Here is an 18,035-nt window from a genome sequence, read left to right as displayed (position 1 = left end):
TTTCAGATAATTACCTACTTTGGTTATTCCACTGCTCTATCTTCTAACAACTAAACTGAAATTAAACTATGTTCCTAACTTATCGATAGCAAATATTATTCCTCTCCATCTATACTATAGGGAGTCTGATTACAATGTGACTAACTGAAGAACACTGGGAGAAAAGAATGGAAACATACATAGGTATTTTACAAATAGAAGCCACCTTTCCTTGAAAATGATTTAACTTTAATCTTTTGAATTGCCACAGATTATGCTTCTACTTGTGTTTTACACAATGCAATCTTCAACTTTAAAAACTATCTTAAAAATTAAAAATCTCTTTACTTCACTTAGGAAAAGTTTCTCCCTTCTAGGAGGAACTATCCATACCTATGTGCATGATGTTATTCATACCAAGGCCTTAAATTCAACAGAAATTTTCTATACTTAAGCATTTTCCCAGTTAACTTCTATCTAAAGGAATTTAAATAAAAGTCTACCCAAAATTGCTGCATGTGGAAGACTGCTAAATTGCAGAGCTATCCTTCAAGATTCCCACATGAGAGCTGTCATTATAAATGAACCATTTCCATCTGCCTTTCCAGGGCAGCAAGAGGTTATTTACAATCACCAGCTGGGAACATGTATTTTCTAAAGCAATACTGTGAACAGGAAAAATACAGCTAAACTTGACAATGCTTAAACTACAAACGGAAATTTTCTTCAACAAAGAAGTTAATCTACGTTACGTTACAAAAAAACAAACGTTTGCATGAAGAATTGTAATATATATAAAATTAAAAGAAATGATAAAATGCAAAAAAATTGTAAATATATGACAAAAATTTATACATATAAGAAGATTTTTAAAAATAAGGATGAACTCCTCCAGTTACAAAAATGGACATAGGACATGAATAGACAAGTTACAATTGGCCTATAAAAACATGGAAAGTATTCAAACTCAGTTATCAAACAAACGCAAAATAAAATGAAATACTATTTTCTCCTTAACCAAAGTGGAAGATTTTGAAAGATGTTATTTTACTACTTAATAATAAAAAAAATTCGGAAAAAACCCCACAAAACCTAATGTCCAAAAAAATAAGAGATTGATTGGTTAAATAAATTATAGCATATCCATAAAATGTTAAAATTATAAAGCAACTAAAAGGTCTGTAAAAGACGACCAACTATCATAAGGAAATGGTCATGAAATCTTGGGTGAAAAGTAGTTTACAAAAAAAAAATCCTTGTCTGGAAGCCTGAAAAAGATCTGTTCCATAATAAACGCTTAAATAAACATACTGAGTATACAGAAAACATATTTTTAAAAAAGAGTATTCACCAAAATAATTAATAATTAAACTACGTATCTAAGTCATGGTGAATCACTTGTTTCCCATCAAATTTCTAAAATGAGCATGCATTACTTTTAATTAGTGAAAAGGAGAGTATGTTAAAAAATTTTACTTTTTGGAAACTTGGTTCAAACAAGACATGTTCCAGGGAAATTGTAATACATGAGTTGCTGTACTGAGGATGTAAAATGGTGGGTTCATATTCATGTAAATATCCTCAACTAATTTTAGTGATTACTGGGTACAAGGCAACAGGTTCAAATGTAAACACAATGAAAATTTTGGATTTGATATACCTTAATCTTTTAACTTTTTTTAACTTAAAAAGGAAAGAGAATTCAGAACATTGCAAATCATGTAACATCTTTCTATTTGTACTGACTGTGGTATAGGTATATGTTTCTCTTCAATCTCACTTACTATACTAGAAAAATAACTTAGGTAACAGTACGTTAATCGAGACCTAACTTCCTCAATTACAAAGGGACAAGGGAGACAACGTGGGCTTTTATAGAGGTAAGGTATATTAAAAAATAAAATGGAATGGTTTTTGGCATTCTATTTCTAATTGGCTTTATTACTCATTTTTTTTAATGTTTACTTAGAAATATACTATATGCAAAAGCCACCATTTGAGGACAGATTTTAAAAGAACATCACCATAGTGGGACATTTATCAAGACAGTCTCAAGTAAATCTTCATGAATAGGTTTCACATGTGTATTTTTAAACTTGGTAGATATTCTACAATGATCTGAAGATGCTTTTGCAGATGCTAACAAGAAGGAGGTAATAACACATATAAAAAAGAAAATCTGAGCATTTTCTCAGAGGAGATATTTATCTGGTGAGTGTTACAGATGCCATATCTGCTTAGGTTTACAGTTCACGTCCATATTACCTGCATGGCAGTACTATAAATATAGGCACATCTGGTAAATGACACCCAAATGGCACACCAAATAGCAATGCTAATATGCTACATTCTTAGACTTTCTCACGTGTAGGTGCTAAAGATTTAATATCTAATTTTTTTCCCACTGCCGAATTCAATTGAAAATATATTACTAAAACATTTAGAGATTTGGCGTAATGAAATTTATGTACTGATTGGAGGGGCTATGCACAAACTGTTTAAACATACTGCTTCAAATAGGAGATAACTTTAAAAAATAATTCTGATGCCAATCCACATTCAGTTGTTTTTTAGAGAATATTAATATAAAATAAACTTTAAGGCAAGAAACCTTCTAGATCGCATTCAGACTTTGTCTCAATTACTGTATTAGTATTAACTGCTAGTTCTATTTAATTAGTCAATCTACTGTTCGCACTGGAGAAGAAAAACCACTCAAAGGTTTCTTGCCAAGCAAAGGAAGCATGTTGATATTTAATAATTCTTTCTGTTCAAAGCAATCTTGATATCACTGAGGAAAAAAGTTACATCCACTCATCTGACCTTCCTAGTTAATTCTTCCCTGATTGCTCCATTAAAACTTGCCACAGATGCATGAAAGGGGCTCTTTAACATTTCATGCCAGGAAGTCCAAAATAGGTGTTATTCTGTGTCACAATGTCTGTATTATATGACTACATGCTAACTACCAGTTAAAATCACAGTTAAAATCTTAAACATATAAAAAGACAGCACACAAATTGTTAAACAACTAATGCAGTTGTTTGTAACCTTGGGCATGACAGTTCAATAAAGTTTAAAGAATAATTTTAGGGATCATTATAGTTACAGAAAAGGGGGAAAGTGACTCGAAGAATCTCAGAAACTAGGCTGAACTATATGCCCTATGAAGTTCACTCCCAGTTCAAGAATTTTATGAGAGAAGGCAAGGAGAAGAAACTAACAGGAGACTAGATTAATTACATACACTAAACTATCAATGAAAAGTCATTTCCAACATCCACTTCCACTTCAACACTGATGTAAATTTTAAAACAATTTGGTTTTAAAATACTAGGAACAACAGATTTATTTTGCACATCACTTATATGCCAATCTTGCCATCTACATTTTAATGTGAAATGAACTTTAAAGAGGTTGGGAAAGACTGTCTTTAAATAGAAGTTGTATTTCTTAAGCTGTTTTGATTTGCAGCACAGGAGTTTATTAAAACTCCATCATCAAACACAACCTAAAATATCAATTTTCTTGAAAACAGTTTATAGGGAGTTACTCAAATAAAATCTAGCACATACTGGAAATCAAATTGAAAAAATCATTAATCCTATCTATGAGGAAATCTTGGTAAATGGATATTTTTATACTGCAGCCCTCTTAGTCAGGTAGGTAGTTACACACTTTCACAGAATGACCCTTTCCTCCAAAGCACTCTGCATGTTTGTAAGTAGGTAACTATTTGTGGCTCTTTGATTAATGCTTACTTCCTCCACTTGACCTTCCCCTGAGGGCAAGAACTCTGTTGTATTAAGCATTATACCTCAAGAACCAGACCAGTGTCTGGTTCAACAAATGTCTGTTGAATAAATGAATGAAAAGTTTAAATGAACTCTAGGTATGGCTGATGTTGAGAGACAGAATTAAGATTTAGGGAAAGAAAGTAAAATGGGCAGAGCAGTACATTCTGCTTGTAAAGAAAGCAAAGGAGCCCAAACACTTAGGGCTAAAGAAATTAAGGAGAGAGAGATTACTGAATTATCAGTCAAATATTTAAGCACTCTTTTTCTTTACTTTAGGCAATTAAACAATTCCCCCTAAATAATGCTCAAGGCTCATTATTTCATACTAAAAATAAATCCAATGCAAAAAAAAAAATCATTTTTCATTCCATCTTTTATTTGGCATTTAAATAAAATTACTCTGAAATGAAGGTTACTAAAAAGAAAAAGCCTGTGGAAGCTTACCTGTTGACTGGCTAGTACCATCAAACAGATCAACAAGGTCACCAGATGACTTGCTGCTAGGCACTGAAGTCTGAAAACACACACAGAACTAATAGGCTTAGAAAACAAATTTCCACTATTTTTTCTAAATCTGCTCTACTCATCTCTAATCCCCAACTTATGCACAAATACCTGTGATTATCTTAAGTAAGGGTAGTTGTCATCTTCTAAAAAAAAAAAGAAATGACCTTGATTGAATCCTTATGGAGAGGTAAAGTATTTTTAAGTACTTCTATTCCCAGCACTGTAACAGTCCCTAACATCCATACTCTTTTCCCTAACTTCTTTTCTTACTGCATTTCACTCTGGAAAACACACCTTTCAGATCCCACTTAAATCTTAATACTATGTATCAAAATCATCTGAGAAGCATTAAAAAATACATATGCCCCAGCCTTATTACAACATACTGAGTCTTCACTGCCCAGGGTGGGATCTTGGCTGCTACCGTCTTACAAAGTTCCTTCGATAATTTCAACGCATAACAAAATCTGAGAACCACTGGATTAGAGGCCAAGATCTACCCAGCTCTGACGTTCTATGATTCTGTGAACTTTAGCAACATTCACTGTTTGTATACCACACAAGTCAGTATAGTTCTGTTTCTGATCTATCTTGACATCTAATTGTTTCATATTTAGTTCGTAAACTGAAGTGTGAAGCTGGCGTTCTAATATAATTTTTCTCTTCTCCATAGTCGTAAGCACCCTGATGCATATATCCTGTATGTTCAATATATACATGCTAAATTGGAACAGAATTGCTAGGCAAACAGGGAAACACTGTAAGTTCCTAGGCATGTTAATTTGAACTTTGAAGATTAAACTACTATATCGTGGTTCAAAAAAGGCCTTGAGATTGAAAGAGATCCAAAGCAACTGAGTAACTTTTCAAGACTTCAGCCATCCAGACGTTTTTTGTAGTGAAAAACAAAATCAAAAAGCTTACACTACAAATAGAAAATATTCATGGCAGAGTGACATATGTTCAGGCTGTACTATAAACTGATACTTAAAATCCTTTAAGATACAAAAGTCTCAATTTATCGTTAAAAAAATTACACACTTTGAATATTTTCCTCATGCAACCTTAAATGAGTTCTCCATATAACAGCCATTATGTATTTGGGTTTTATAATTATGACCAGATCCTGTATAGCCATCAGTAAGCCAACTGTATCTACAGTAGAGGAAAACTCAGACCACAGAGAAATAACAGAGGCATTTCTCCTCTTTAACTACAACTAAAGTTGAGTTACAATTTTGAGGTTTTCATCAAAACTAAAAAGATCACAATATGGGTGAAATTACACACCAGTACAAAAGTTATATGGCAAAAGCTGACAGAGTACTTGTTCTTGCCACCTAGTAGGACTAACTTTATTTTTAGTCACCTACAATTTGAAGGATACAATAGAATAATATTTTCCCTAGCTTTTAGCTACTTCCAATGCAAAGATACGAGTTGGTTAAACACTAGTGAGGAGGGAGTGACAAAAACAATTTAGTCTTTTGGGGCAAATATCCCTCTTTGGCAGATTTCTGTCCAAAGATTAGCTTGCGGCCAGATATCTAGTAGGTGGATTTCATTTCTGTGGTGAATAAAAAACAAATGAAGAAGGTCTAAGAGGCAGTGCTGCTACTGATCAGTAGTGACCACATAAGTCTCCCTTTACAGGCACCATCTCTATATTAAATGAGACCATTTCCCCTGTACGTCTACTTGGTCCTCTTTTGTCATTTCTTAGAATTTTCAAATACTCCCATGTTTTCCTTACTGAATCTTGTGCTTGGTAACCAGCGGTGGTATCTAGAAGGAAACAGGTGCACTACACTCTGATTCACAACCTTTCCCAAATGAACCAAGAGTGTCATCTTTACTTTTACAGAAAGTGCACAGATAATCATTCAGCAATTGGACAGGTTTCTTCCCCCAAAGAGATTTCTTATTATTAATGACTCTGAGAAATACATGCCAGATGATCTATAATTAATATGATTGCCTAGAAACACCCAAGCCTACTAACGCACTAATTCTAAAGTAATTTATAAGAGTAAAGCCATGTATAATGTGTAAACTTCTGCCATTCCCACCTTAACTGAAGCCTGAGGTGTATGAGTTGAAGCATTCTGATCTGGACTTGCTTTCTCCCCTGTGTAATGTGCTGCTGCTCCAAGATCAATGGTTTTGGAAGGATTTGCTGTGCGTTTGTGTCTGGTTGTGGTGGTCTCTGTGGCCTGTGTGATATGGATATGCTTTGTCGTCACAGTCTCCTCCTCATCTTTGAATTCACCTTTGGGAGATCTGCCTCTTCTCGCTTTCTTTTCTTCATCACTGTCGCTAAAAGATATTAAAAATGAAGCAAAATAATAAGACCAGGGATTATTTTAAAATGGAGCCCTCAGTGATTTGAGCTAAAGAATTTCAAATGTGGTAACTCCAAAGTTCCATACTTTGACTATTTGACAGGGATCAACAGAATGTTACTTAAGCTATCTGAATAATGATATCTGTGTGCTGGGGAGGGGAAGTGGGAACTCACCAAATTCCCTAGGTAAGTCTAAAACACTACTATAAAAAAATATTTACATAAATGTGGACAAATAAAAAATGTCTGAAATAATTCAAATGCTTATTATAGATTTAAAGCTTAATTAAAAAATAAAATAGCAAGATTATCATCACATCATAATCAACTGATGAGACCCTGGAAACTCAAATATCTACATTTGATGACCATTTTATTGAAACGGATTGTGTGCAAACAACTCGAGTTCCATTTATATAACATAATTCTGCCACTGACTCTCATATACTAATGCAAATACATAATAAAAAAAATTATAATTTCAATGAACACCTTTTAAATATTATCCTATCTGAATTCAAATGATTAAACTCTCATCAGTAACTACAAAAAAATATGAGGTAATACACTTTATGATTGTGCTCTGTCTTACCATAGTAGCAGAAGATCAAACTTTTATATAATTATGAAAACTGCTTTACATAAAACAAATATATTTAAATTGTGAAAGAACACCTTTTAAGGCACATTCAAAAAATGCTTTTTTCTTTTTCTTTTCTAATAGTGGAAAAGAAAAAAATACGTAATGAGTAAAAAGCTGGGGTTTTTATACACCACGAATTAAAAATTGCAAGCACAGTCAGCATTCGGTTTTTTTCTGGTGCAAGTAGGACAGAGAGAAAAATTACCTGAAATATGTTCCATTACCTATATTACTTAATTTTAGAGTAGGTGGTTTAATTTATAAATATTCTGAAAATAAGACACTTAACATTCTTCTGAAAACTATGACTATTATTACTGATGCAATTTAACTGAGACTAATCTAAAGCAATTTCTACTTAAATATAAAATAATCTGAAACAAGTAAAATCCAAGGATCAAGAAGAACGACTTCTCACACAGAACAAAGGGGTTAAATGTATTTTTATAGATAAGCATTTTAGGAAATCTACAAGTTCTGATTAAGTATTCAAAAACCCTTGTCACTCAGTAATTTCTCAGCAACAAATGACCTAAAGATTCCCACCATCAGTCCTATCAGTAAAACTGAAATTTCTTACCTTTCTGATGTCTACTTTGATTTCAGTGCAAGGTAATTTCTTTACAAGTTAAGAATATAAAACTGACTAGCACACAATGAAGTGGAAGCTTCATATTTGATTAATGCTCAAAAATTCCTGAATCTAACAATGAACTAGTAAGTCTGAAATTCTGGTAACATGCCTGAGAGGTGACATGCAACTTGGTCTAAAAATCTACTCTTCTCTCACAAATATTCCAAGATATAAAGTCCCTGGTGTCCCCTTTAGTTACAATAAATAAGACACACTATATTTTCACTCTTTAAACCTAAATGCTCTATATAAATACTGTATATCAAAGATTAGGAACTCTAGCAGATCCTGTCTTGGAGGCAACATACAAAAAAAAATCAAAGGAGAAAGAGGAAAAAAAAAAAGAAAAGAATAGGAAGGCAAAGCAAGGGGGAAAAAATTGAGGGTGGACGGGTAAAGGAGAGGAAGTAACAACACAAGAATGTACATAGTTAGATCTCTAACCAGCCTACCTACCTGATTCCTACACTTCTTTAGGAAATAGCAACAGAATATATGGCCACTATGTTTTCTAAATCAAATAAAAAACAAACACACAGGCCATAAGAACATTAATAAGGGAAAAATAGCAAAGAATATTTGAAGTAGGTATTGTTTCCCAAAGTTTAGTACTTATTATTACCATATAAATACTCTTTCAGTATAAAAGTGCTAGAAATGTAGTTGTAAAATAGATGTATTCAAAGTCCTAAAAATAAATTCTGGCTCTTCAAAGATCATATTCCAGAAATAGTCTTTAAAAAGACAGGAGTTTCAGGGACTTAATAAACAGGGAAACAGACTGAAAAGATACTAAACAAATATTTCAGAGCCTGAATAGTTTCAAAATTGTATTTTTACTTCTTTGTAATGACCCTTAAATTTGACTTAAGATTTTTTTAGGAAAAAAGATGGTATTTAGTCACAAGAACTCACTTGAAGGTTTTTGTTCTATCACTAACTGTGTTGCTTTAGGCAAGTTCCACACAGCCCGACTGGGCCTCAGGTTTTACATCTAAAAAATAAGAGTAAAATCCTCGCTCTAGCCTATGTAATAGAGATACTGTGAGGCGCAAATGACAAAGCCCTTGTAAAACTCGCTTTGCAAATTCAGTGCTATCTACACTGCCCTTTTAACTGGCAGAAAAACTAGTTTATAGCTATATTGGTAGGTAAGAACAAAAGTGAATGCTGAAAAGTTCCAAGTATGTAAAACTAAATACAAATGCCCTACCATCATAAAATGTAGTTTATGAAAATATAGGGCTATACTCAAAAACATTTTAGTCCAAAAATCCATTTGGATTTTTTTCTGCTATACACTGGCACAGAATTATTATGAAATGTCACCATAAGAATTAAATTTCAAACCCTTTAACTTGCATTTAAACTTAATATATAAACTTCATCACCCCTCAGCAAATGGTGGTCTAGTAGTTAAGGTTTGGTGCTCTCACTGCCATGACCCGGGTTTGTCTCTGGTCAGGGAACCAGAGCACCCATTTGTCGGCTGTCATACTGCAGCGGCTACATGTTGCTGTGATGCTGAGAGCTGTGCCGCCAGTATTTCAGAAAGGAGCACAGGGTCACCCATGGTGGACACGTTTCAGTAGAGCTTCCAGACTAAGACAGACTAGGAAGAAGGACCTGGCCACCTACTTTCGAAAAAATTCGTCACGAAAACCCTATGAACAGTAGTGGAGCACTGTCTGATAGAGCGCCGGAAGGTGAGAGGATGGCGCAAAAAGACCAGCAGGGTTCTGCTCTGCTGTACACAGGGGTCACTGTTAGAATCAGCTCGACAGCACTAACAAAAACTACCTCAGCAAAACCTTAAATCCCTGGATCACCTGATGCCAAAATGGAAAATAAGCTGTGAAAGATGTTATTGGGGGAAAAAATTCCAGTAAATAGTCCAAATAAAAACATACAGGAAATGTATCAACTTCAGAAATAAATGAACATAGATAACACGGAAACTGTCAATACTAATAGCAAATAATGTTTGACCAAGCATCTTAAAAACAGCTGCATAGTGCTCACATGGGCAGCAAATACAGTCATGTGCCACACCATGATGTTTTGGTCAACGATGGGCCACAGATAGAACAGTGGTGCCATAAGATCGGCACCATACAGTCTAGATGTGTAGTAGGCTATATTATTTAGGTATGTGTAAGTACACTCTGATGTATGCACAATGACGAAATCACCTAATGACACATTTCTCAGAACACACCCCCATCGTTAGGTGACATGTGACTGTATCCGAAAACTGGAACAATATAGAGAAAATTAGCATGCCCCTTGTGCAAGGATGACATGCAAATTCATGAATCGTTCCATATTTTTGCACAGGGCATTTTTAGGGCGATGACACTATTCTGCGTGGTTATGTAATGGTAGATATTATGCATTTGTCAACTGTACAACACTGTGAACCCTAATGCAAACACGATTTAATAATAATATTTCAAGATTGTTTATCAATTGTTAATAAATGTACCAGACTAATGCAAGATGATAATAAAAGGAGAAATCGTGTGTGTGTGGGTGCACATGCACACGCAAGCAGATATGGCAACTCTTCATATTTTATACACAATTTTTCTGTGAACCTAAATCTGTTCTAAAAAATAAAACCTATTAAAAAAAAAAAAAAGCTGAACTTCAGATAATGCTGATACCCAAAACAAAAACCCAGCTGCATAAATTTAGCACCCTTTCCAAAAGACAGAGGAGACAAAGTGTTAATACCTGCATCTTTCTGGAGAGTCTTCTCTATCTTTCCTCCGGAACTTGCTGATGGTGTCATCAATTGTGCTTCCAATTTTATCACTCAGTTCACCTAATTTATCACTGAATGGAAAAGCACTCTTGTTTTTATCCCACTCCTCATCCCATTTTGATTTGGGCTCAGGATCGTATCTTTCACCTATATAAAGCATTAAAAAAAAAGCAACTCTAAGGATATTCAATTCAAAAGATATCTATAGTCTTTATTTCTGAAGCTTTTCTTCATAATAAAATAGTTTTCAAAGGAAAACAGAAAGCTCCCACAGTGCTGAATCAACACAATTACAGCAAGGCACAGCATGTAGTGCCAGTCATTAAGTGGCAAGAATGCAGATTCAAAAGCTTTTGTTTATGAAAACTTACAGAACCTTAATGCACAGCACAGCATATCAGGAAGTTCTTAAAGGCTGTTGAAAGGAGTAGAGGAAAACAGAAAAACCAACACAGGCTATACTAGCAAAAGAGAAATGGAAATCTTTTTGTTTTTACAAAAATCACAATGCATTATATTTCATTCCTGTCTCTTAATGGTTTTCAATTATTAGAAAAGTGTTAGACAGCAAAAGTCTCTTAAAAAACACAAACTATAGGCAACACTACTCTGAATGCTACACATCCCAATATGCTATAATGACTCATAACTATCATTCTTTAGTATCAAACTAAATAACTCAATGGATTTCATGCATGAGAAAGCATCTTTTAATTACTGTAAAAAGAAAAGAATATTCTAACTACCAAAAACTACACAGACTAGAATCATGAAACATGCTGAAGCAGTTCAGAATGATGATCTACTCAAACACCAAGTCCAAACATATGCTAGGACTGGCAAAACCTACGGATCCTCTGTGTGAATTTGAGAATGAAGAGAGCAGATCATGGCAGTGTATGAAAACCCCAAAATGTCAAGATTTGTCTTAGTCCTTGACCTTGGGGGCCTAAAGGAGAGACAGGAATTATAGGCACTAAATGGAACCTTTCCATTTCCATTTCCATGACCAAACTCAACTTAGGAGGCAAGAGTAGAAAGTACAGAGAAATCATGTGAGGTTAAAAAGAACAAAACACTGAAAATTAAGGAAAGTCAGAAAAGGGAAAGGACAATGAGAACAAAATAATCAAAGATGGCTAAACAAGCTTTTGTTCTGAATTTGGCTAACAGGTTCTAATGGCATACATGCCCTTTGGAGACCAAACAAAACAATTTTGCCGAACTGCCTGCTAAAATCACAAAGCTAAAATTTTCTCTTAAGAGTGTGAGGATTTTAAAATATGTCTACTAAATCTGAAAGTGACCATCAACTTAAAGAGAACAAACATGACAAATGAAATTTTCCAGACAAAATTTAAAACAGGATGGTTTTATAAAAATGAGTGGTTTTCCAATAACGTGTATGTACATTTCAATGATAACTAGAAGAACTAGACTTTGAAAAGAAACAAATCTACAGGAAAAATGAAAGTAGATGAAAACTAAACGGATTAGCATAGTGGACATCATACCAAATGAGTACCAAAGACACTGGATATTGGTAAGACATTATCTAATAAACTGAAAAACATATAAAACAGTTAAAGTTGATTAGTTAAGTCTCTGGATCATATATATAGCATTAAAAATAATTTATAAAAGAATGTGATGTAAATGCACAGGACATTCAACTCTATCTCTAATGCAGATACTGTGATTAGTTCACTGTGACTGAGTCTGAAAACTTACTCAATTTTCCAAATTTATCTGATATAATTACATATGGTGCTGGTAAAAAAGATTTACAAGCAAGCAGAATGAGGAAATGAGTTGCAAATAGCAATTTCTACTCAGAAACACATTAAACTGCCATGGCTATTTTGAAAAAGCTGAAGAATAAAATAACTGCTTGGGCAAATAATCCCAAGACCTCTTACTTTCCTAAACAAATAAAAACTCAAAACATATTTATATGATTTAAGAAAAATATCTTGCCTACTTTGAGAATTGACTTTTATATGATGCTTAGACGTAAAAGAAAGGAATTTTTCTACTGTTAGAAACATCCTTTAACAGCTAATTAAATGCAGTATTTTTTTTCTTTGAGGGCAAGAAAGGAGAGGTGCAAAGGAGTGAAGATACTTTTTTATAAGTAACTACAAGAAAAGAAGTAGAAGATTTTAAAATGGTTCCAAAGAAGGAGTTACAAGACCTCATATAATCCAAATATAACAAAACTCAGATATGAGTGGAGGGAGCTACAGAGCCCCAATAAGCCTCTCTGTGTATACACAAAAATGACCAGGTGACTGCCAGAGCTCACAGAAGACAGAATGAGTCCAAAGGGACATGTGCTGTGAAAGAGAGTTCTTATTTTCTGTATCTGTTTCAAGCACTTAATGATCTATTTAGGGAAACTATATCATTACATTAAACATAAACAGGAGAGATGAATGTTCTAGCAGCTCTTAAATGTGTTAGGAACAATAAAGTGATAGGCCTAGATGAAAAACTGGTGGTACTGTCAGTCACTTTTTTCCATGTCAAATTAACACACTGCTTAATTAAGGGAAGAGATTGAGGCTGAACTAACTTCTAAGAAGTTTATTTTTGGACAAAAATAGTGCTAAATTGGTTCTGAATTAGGAAGATGAATCTCTTGATCAAACTTCGTATTTTTATGCTCTAAACAGTGAGTTAGAGAAATCTTTTTTCCTTTAGAATGGTAACCCCAAGAGGGAAGGGGATACATTTGTTTTATTGTCTGTATGTCAACTCAAAATTTGCAGTCATTTAATTAACAATTAATGGTTAAAATCAGCTTCTTGAAACCACAAAAGTAAAAAATAGGAAGATTCCCAAAATTCATGGCAGCCAAAATAAACATTACATATATTTTAGTATCCTATATATTCCTGGAAAAAAATAGCATTTTGGTCTTTCATATTCCAACGATTCTTAAAATATACCCAAGAAGCTAAACTGATGCTTAAGCGCCAATCTTTCTTTGATACTCACTGTATCTGAATCCTCCAACACTGTCAGAGGAAACCCCAACATATTTGTCTTTGTTCTTCTTTGCTTTCTTTCGCTCTTCACGAAGCCTGTCGTCATCCTGGGCAAATTCAACCAATTCTTTCACCTTCTGGCGAATATTTATACCTTGATCCTTGCCATGCTCATCTGTGAGGATGGTAAGGGAAAAACAAAACCTTAAGAATTCAGTTAATATATATCAAACCCTTTAACACAAAAAACAGACATGAAAATTTCAACATAAGAAACGAACTTCAATATTTTAAAATTAATAAAAAGAGGCAAATTGTGCTACTAAATTTTGTCATTTCCTTATTAGCACATTCTAAGTCTTGAGATACAATTTTGGCTTATAAGAACATGTAAAGATGAACTAAAAAGGACGACACATAATGGTGCTATGCAAGATCAATTAAAGATCCACTAAAAAGGATTACTAATAATGACCATATGAAATGGACTTATATCCATAAATGTCTTCTTTTTCTATTGTATTTTAACAAAACAAAATAAAACTCACTTTAACATTTTAATGACTTAAAGGCATCCAAATGCCTTGGTTTCCCTGTACACAAGTTTGGAAACACTAATTATCAGGATTTAGTGTAGCTGAAAAACTGAATTTTTAAAGTGCTTTTAACTGGGGTATGCTACAAAATGAAATGTGATTCATTCTGTATCCTGTTTCACATTCAAAACACACTCTGGCCTTGCTGCCTTTGCACAGTAAATATTATTTGGTGGGAGGAAAAAAAAACCCCAGCTTCAAACAGATGTGTGTGTTTTGGAGCTCTAACCTTTTCTTCCCATATGATTAAAGCTATTCCTTTATGGACACCACAGGGGACCAGTCTCCAGTGCATATTTTAATATAAACCCGAACACTCATGTTGTGTTGGTTCTGTTGTTATTAGCCAGTCTTTTCTGCAAGTTCTTGTCTTCACTAATTAATACTCTAGGGCCCCACGTCTTGGATTCTGCACTCGTCACACAACCAGCAACAGTCACATTCTAATTAGAGCGGAGAAGCTTCTAAGCTGGTTCAGGTGACTGACAACTCCAACTACTGTTTTAATTTGCTTATAAGGTTTTTCTATTGCTCACCTACAAAGTGGTAATTTTCCAGGGATCGCAAATCATAAATGTGTTCTCTGGCACTTGTAACAACACGCTCTGATCCATTCCTTATGAGGTAAGCTAGGAGCAGCAATGACTGTAAAAATACAAAGCAGCAAATGATTTATCAAAATAAATTCTGGAAGAGCTTTGGTAAATAGTTAAAAAAAGTAATTCCAACATTAGCAAATAATCTTCATGCATGTGTTTATGTGTGGGGGATTTCTTTACCTTATGTTAGACTTTAAATACATAGTCTAAAACTTATATTATCAATTTGAAGTTCCTCTTATATCAAGCATAGTAAATAATTATAAACTATCCACTGGATAACATATGTCAAAAGATTGGAAAAAAATAATTCTGATGTTAAAAAATATCTGAATGTATGCTATAAATGAACACTAAGCTTTTAGAAAGCTGGCTCAGATTTTACTTTTTATCTGGCATTACACAACTGTGAATTGTTAGAACAAGTATTCGGTAATTATATGATCCCATAGCATTTTCCCCAGATAAAATTTAATTTAGGGAGTTAATGATGTGGCTTTTGTTTCAAAAACTTGCTGCCAACAAATAAGAGAAAAACACAATGTTCATGGGGTTTATTTGGGGGGTGATGAAAATGTTCTGGTATAGATAGTGGTGACTGCTGCACAACTTTGTGGAACACTAAAAACCACTGAGCTACCCATTTTGAACTTAACTTTGCTTGGAACAAACCTCACATAAATAAGATTAGATTTATGAAAATCTAGTTAGAGTGGTGAAACTGAGGGGCAAAAAAATCTCATCCTTCTAGGAATTTATTCTTCAAAAAAGTAATTTATCCAAGAATTATTTCTTTTAAAAAAGCTCTAAATAAAAAAAGTTACAGAAATCTCAACTATTTCATCACAACTACTGTACAAGCCGAGGGAATGACAATGAATGTTTTCAGAAACAATTAACATCAAAAACACGCAACTAAATAAAGCACTGATTTTCAATCCTGAAAGCCAGAAAAGTTGCTTTCAAAGTTTCAAATATGAATATTATGTGCCATTTTGGAAAGCACAGAAAAACTTACTACTAGGAGCAAGAAAACATGGTGGGGATGGAAGAACAGATGACTTATCTTCTTGTAGAATTCTACACTACATTATGAGGAGATCAGAACTAAATGAAAGAAGTCTGATAAACAGTACATATTCGCAAATTTAAAATGTTAGAATTTTAATATGTTTTAGAATCTGTAATTATATTTTAAATTAATATATACTTTTTAGTACAGAATACTGTGATATCACTGTTATAAGACAGGCAAATTTTTATGTACAGACCACAAATCATACTAGACTGATTTTCATCGTAACTGTTCATATATTAAACATGCATACTACTACAGATTCATTACTTTTGATACCCACAAATGTATTTTTAGTAAGAATAATTATAACAAATACAATAAAAATATTCAACATTTGGAAGTTATTATTAATTTTAAACATTTCACATTAAGAATAGTTGTTTACAGTCCTAGAAAACAGAACACAAATAGCAAATCTACTTCTTTTACCTGTTTGAGAATATTCTGTTCTAGGATTTAATATCTTTCATAATCACTTCATAATCACTTATGTATGTACACCTTAAAATTTCAAGCACTTACTGTCAACATGTCAAATAATAAAAACACACTAATGCTCATACCTTATAAACTCTTCTCCAATTTTTTTTGTTGTCTTTTAACATTCGTGACCAAAGCATGTTCATAAGTTCTGGAAATTGTTCATACATGAATGTAGCCCTGAAAAAAACAATTTTTTCCTCAAGAGTTTGCAATATGCTAATTTTGACAATAGATGGCAGGCTTGTTCCAAGTTACTGGGTTTTCCCAAAGAGCTTTAAAAAAATTAATTCAAAAAATTTAGATGATCTGCTTCCTTAAAAATGTTTTTCCTATATTTTGTAAAATATCTAGCACATTCGTAAGTCCCACTAATTAATATCATATTTTACAAGCCCTTCATTCACGGCCATAGTGATCCAGATGTTCATCAGGAAAAAATTTTCATAACCTTTATTTCAAGTTATTTTATACACATTTGTCAAAAGCTTACATGGTAAGATACAGTTAAGTCTCTAAACTTCATTAAAAAAAGTGAATTTTGTTTTACTTTTTTGAGCTAATTTTTAAGGGGAACAGACCCTGAGTAAAACTTCCTCCATTAATATCTGAATGATTATGCAAAATTTCTATCTGGTAGCTAAAAAGTTTAAAACTGAAAGCAAATCTCACATTTCTGTGTAAAGACAGTTAGATTCTTTCTGCACTGCTGAGTAAATTATCACTTACTTGGCAATCTCTCCCATGAGCTGCCCAGAAGGTCCCCAAGGATCATCATTCGTTGCTTCTCGAACTTTAGACTCGATCTCTGAATAATTCATAACCACATTGGTGCTGCAGAGAAAAAAAAATGCACGCACATACGCACAAAGATTAGCATCAAAACTGAGAAACACATGAAAACTTAATAATGACACTACTGGGTGTCCTAATGAGATAGTTCTACGGGGTGGGAAAGAAAACATGTTTTGTGCACAAGCTACCCCGAGGACACTATATAACACATTTAAGTTATCTTTAAGAAGATTTTACTATTCCATTAGCCTTCAAGAATACAGATGAGAGATAACATTAGAGCTGGCACAAGTCCAGTAAAAAATGGCTTTGGGTCAAATTAAAAAGGAAATTGAACATGCTAGAGCCTATTTTAAAACTAAGTTGTCAGTTTCCTGACCAGACCTGGTTTATATGCAGTCTTATATTTCCTGCTTACAGAAATTCTGTAAATTAATCAGCAAAATTATATAACAGCTGAACATTATGTATATTGTATAAAACAGCAACGACAAATCAAAGATAACATTCTAAAGATGTTTTGAACCACTATGAACATTTAACTGCAATCCTTTAGTCTTTTTTCATTTATTATATCATATACATTTTCCATGCCACTGTATAGTCACTGTAACCCTCACTTTTAATGGCTACATAATACTCTATCAGTATGATAATGTATTTAACTTTCACTTAAGACTTCAGCCGTGATTAAGAACATGGGTTGTAGGATTCAGAAAGATCTGACTCCAATCTCTTACTTTGTCACCTTTGGAAAAATTACTTTAATTGTCTTAATCTCAGTTTCCTCAAATATAAAATGAGAATTAAGAAAGAATACCACCTC

General features: G+C 33.4%; 1 protein-coding gene and 1 non-coding gene across 3 annotated transcripts in view; one reads left to right on the top strand and one right to left on the bottom strand.

The window, feature by feature from the left end:
• The window catches only part of CLINT1 (clathrin interactor 1), a 62,688-nt gene that overhangs the window by 12,519 nt on the left and 32,134 nt on the right, over positions 1 to 18,035 (bottom strand). For both annotated transcript variants that reach the window (XM_046666763.1, XM_046666762.1), the window contains exons 2-8: positions 17,144 to 17,248; positions 16,498 to 16,594; positions 14,794 to 14,902; positions 13,672 to 13,836; positions 10,641 to 10,818; positions 6,353 to 6,599; positions 4,221 to 4,290 (exon numbers count right to left, since the gene is read on the bottom strand). In XM_046666763.1, coding sequence (XP_046522719.1) covers positions 4,221 to 4,290; positions 6,353 to 6,599; positions 10,641 to 10,818; positions 13,672 to 13,836; positions 14,794 to 14,902; positions 16,498 to 16,594; positions 17,144 to 17,248 — 971 coding nt within the window. The remainder of the gene's footprint in view (positions 1 to 4,220; positions 4,291 to 6,352; positions 6,600 to 10,640; positions 10,819 to 13,671; positions 13,837 to 14,793; positions 14,903 to 16,497; positions 16,595 to 17,143; positions 17,249 to 18,035) is intronic.
• On the top strand, positions 10,134 to 10,235 carry LOC124243125 (U6 spliceosomal RNA). The gene has a single exon (XR_006889621.1). It is a non-coding gene; the product is annotated as a U6 spliceosomal RNA (small nuclear RNA).

This window comes from Equus quagga, chromosome 7, assembly GCF_021613505.1.
Source record: "Equus quagga isolate Etosha38 chromosome 7, UCLA_HA_Equagga_1.0, whole genome shotgun sequence".
Taxonomy (NCBI): Eukaryota; Metazoa; Chordata; class Mammalia; order Perissodactyla; family Equidae; genus Equus; species Equus quagga.
This window is presented reverse-complemented; position numbering and strand designations above follow the sequence as displayed.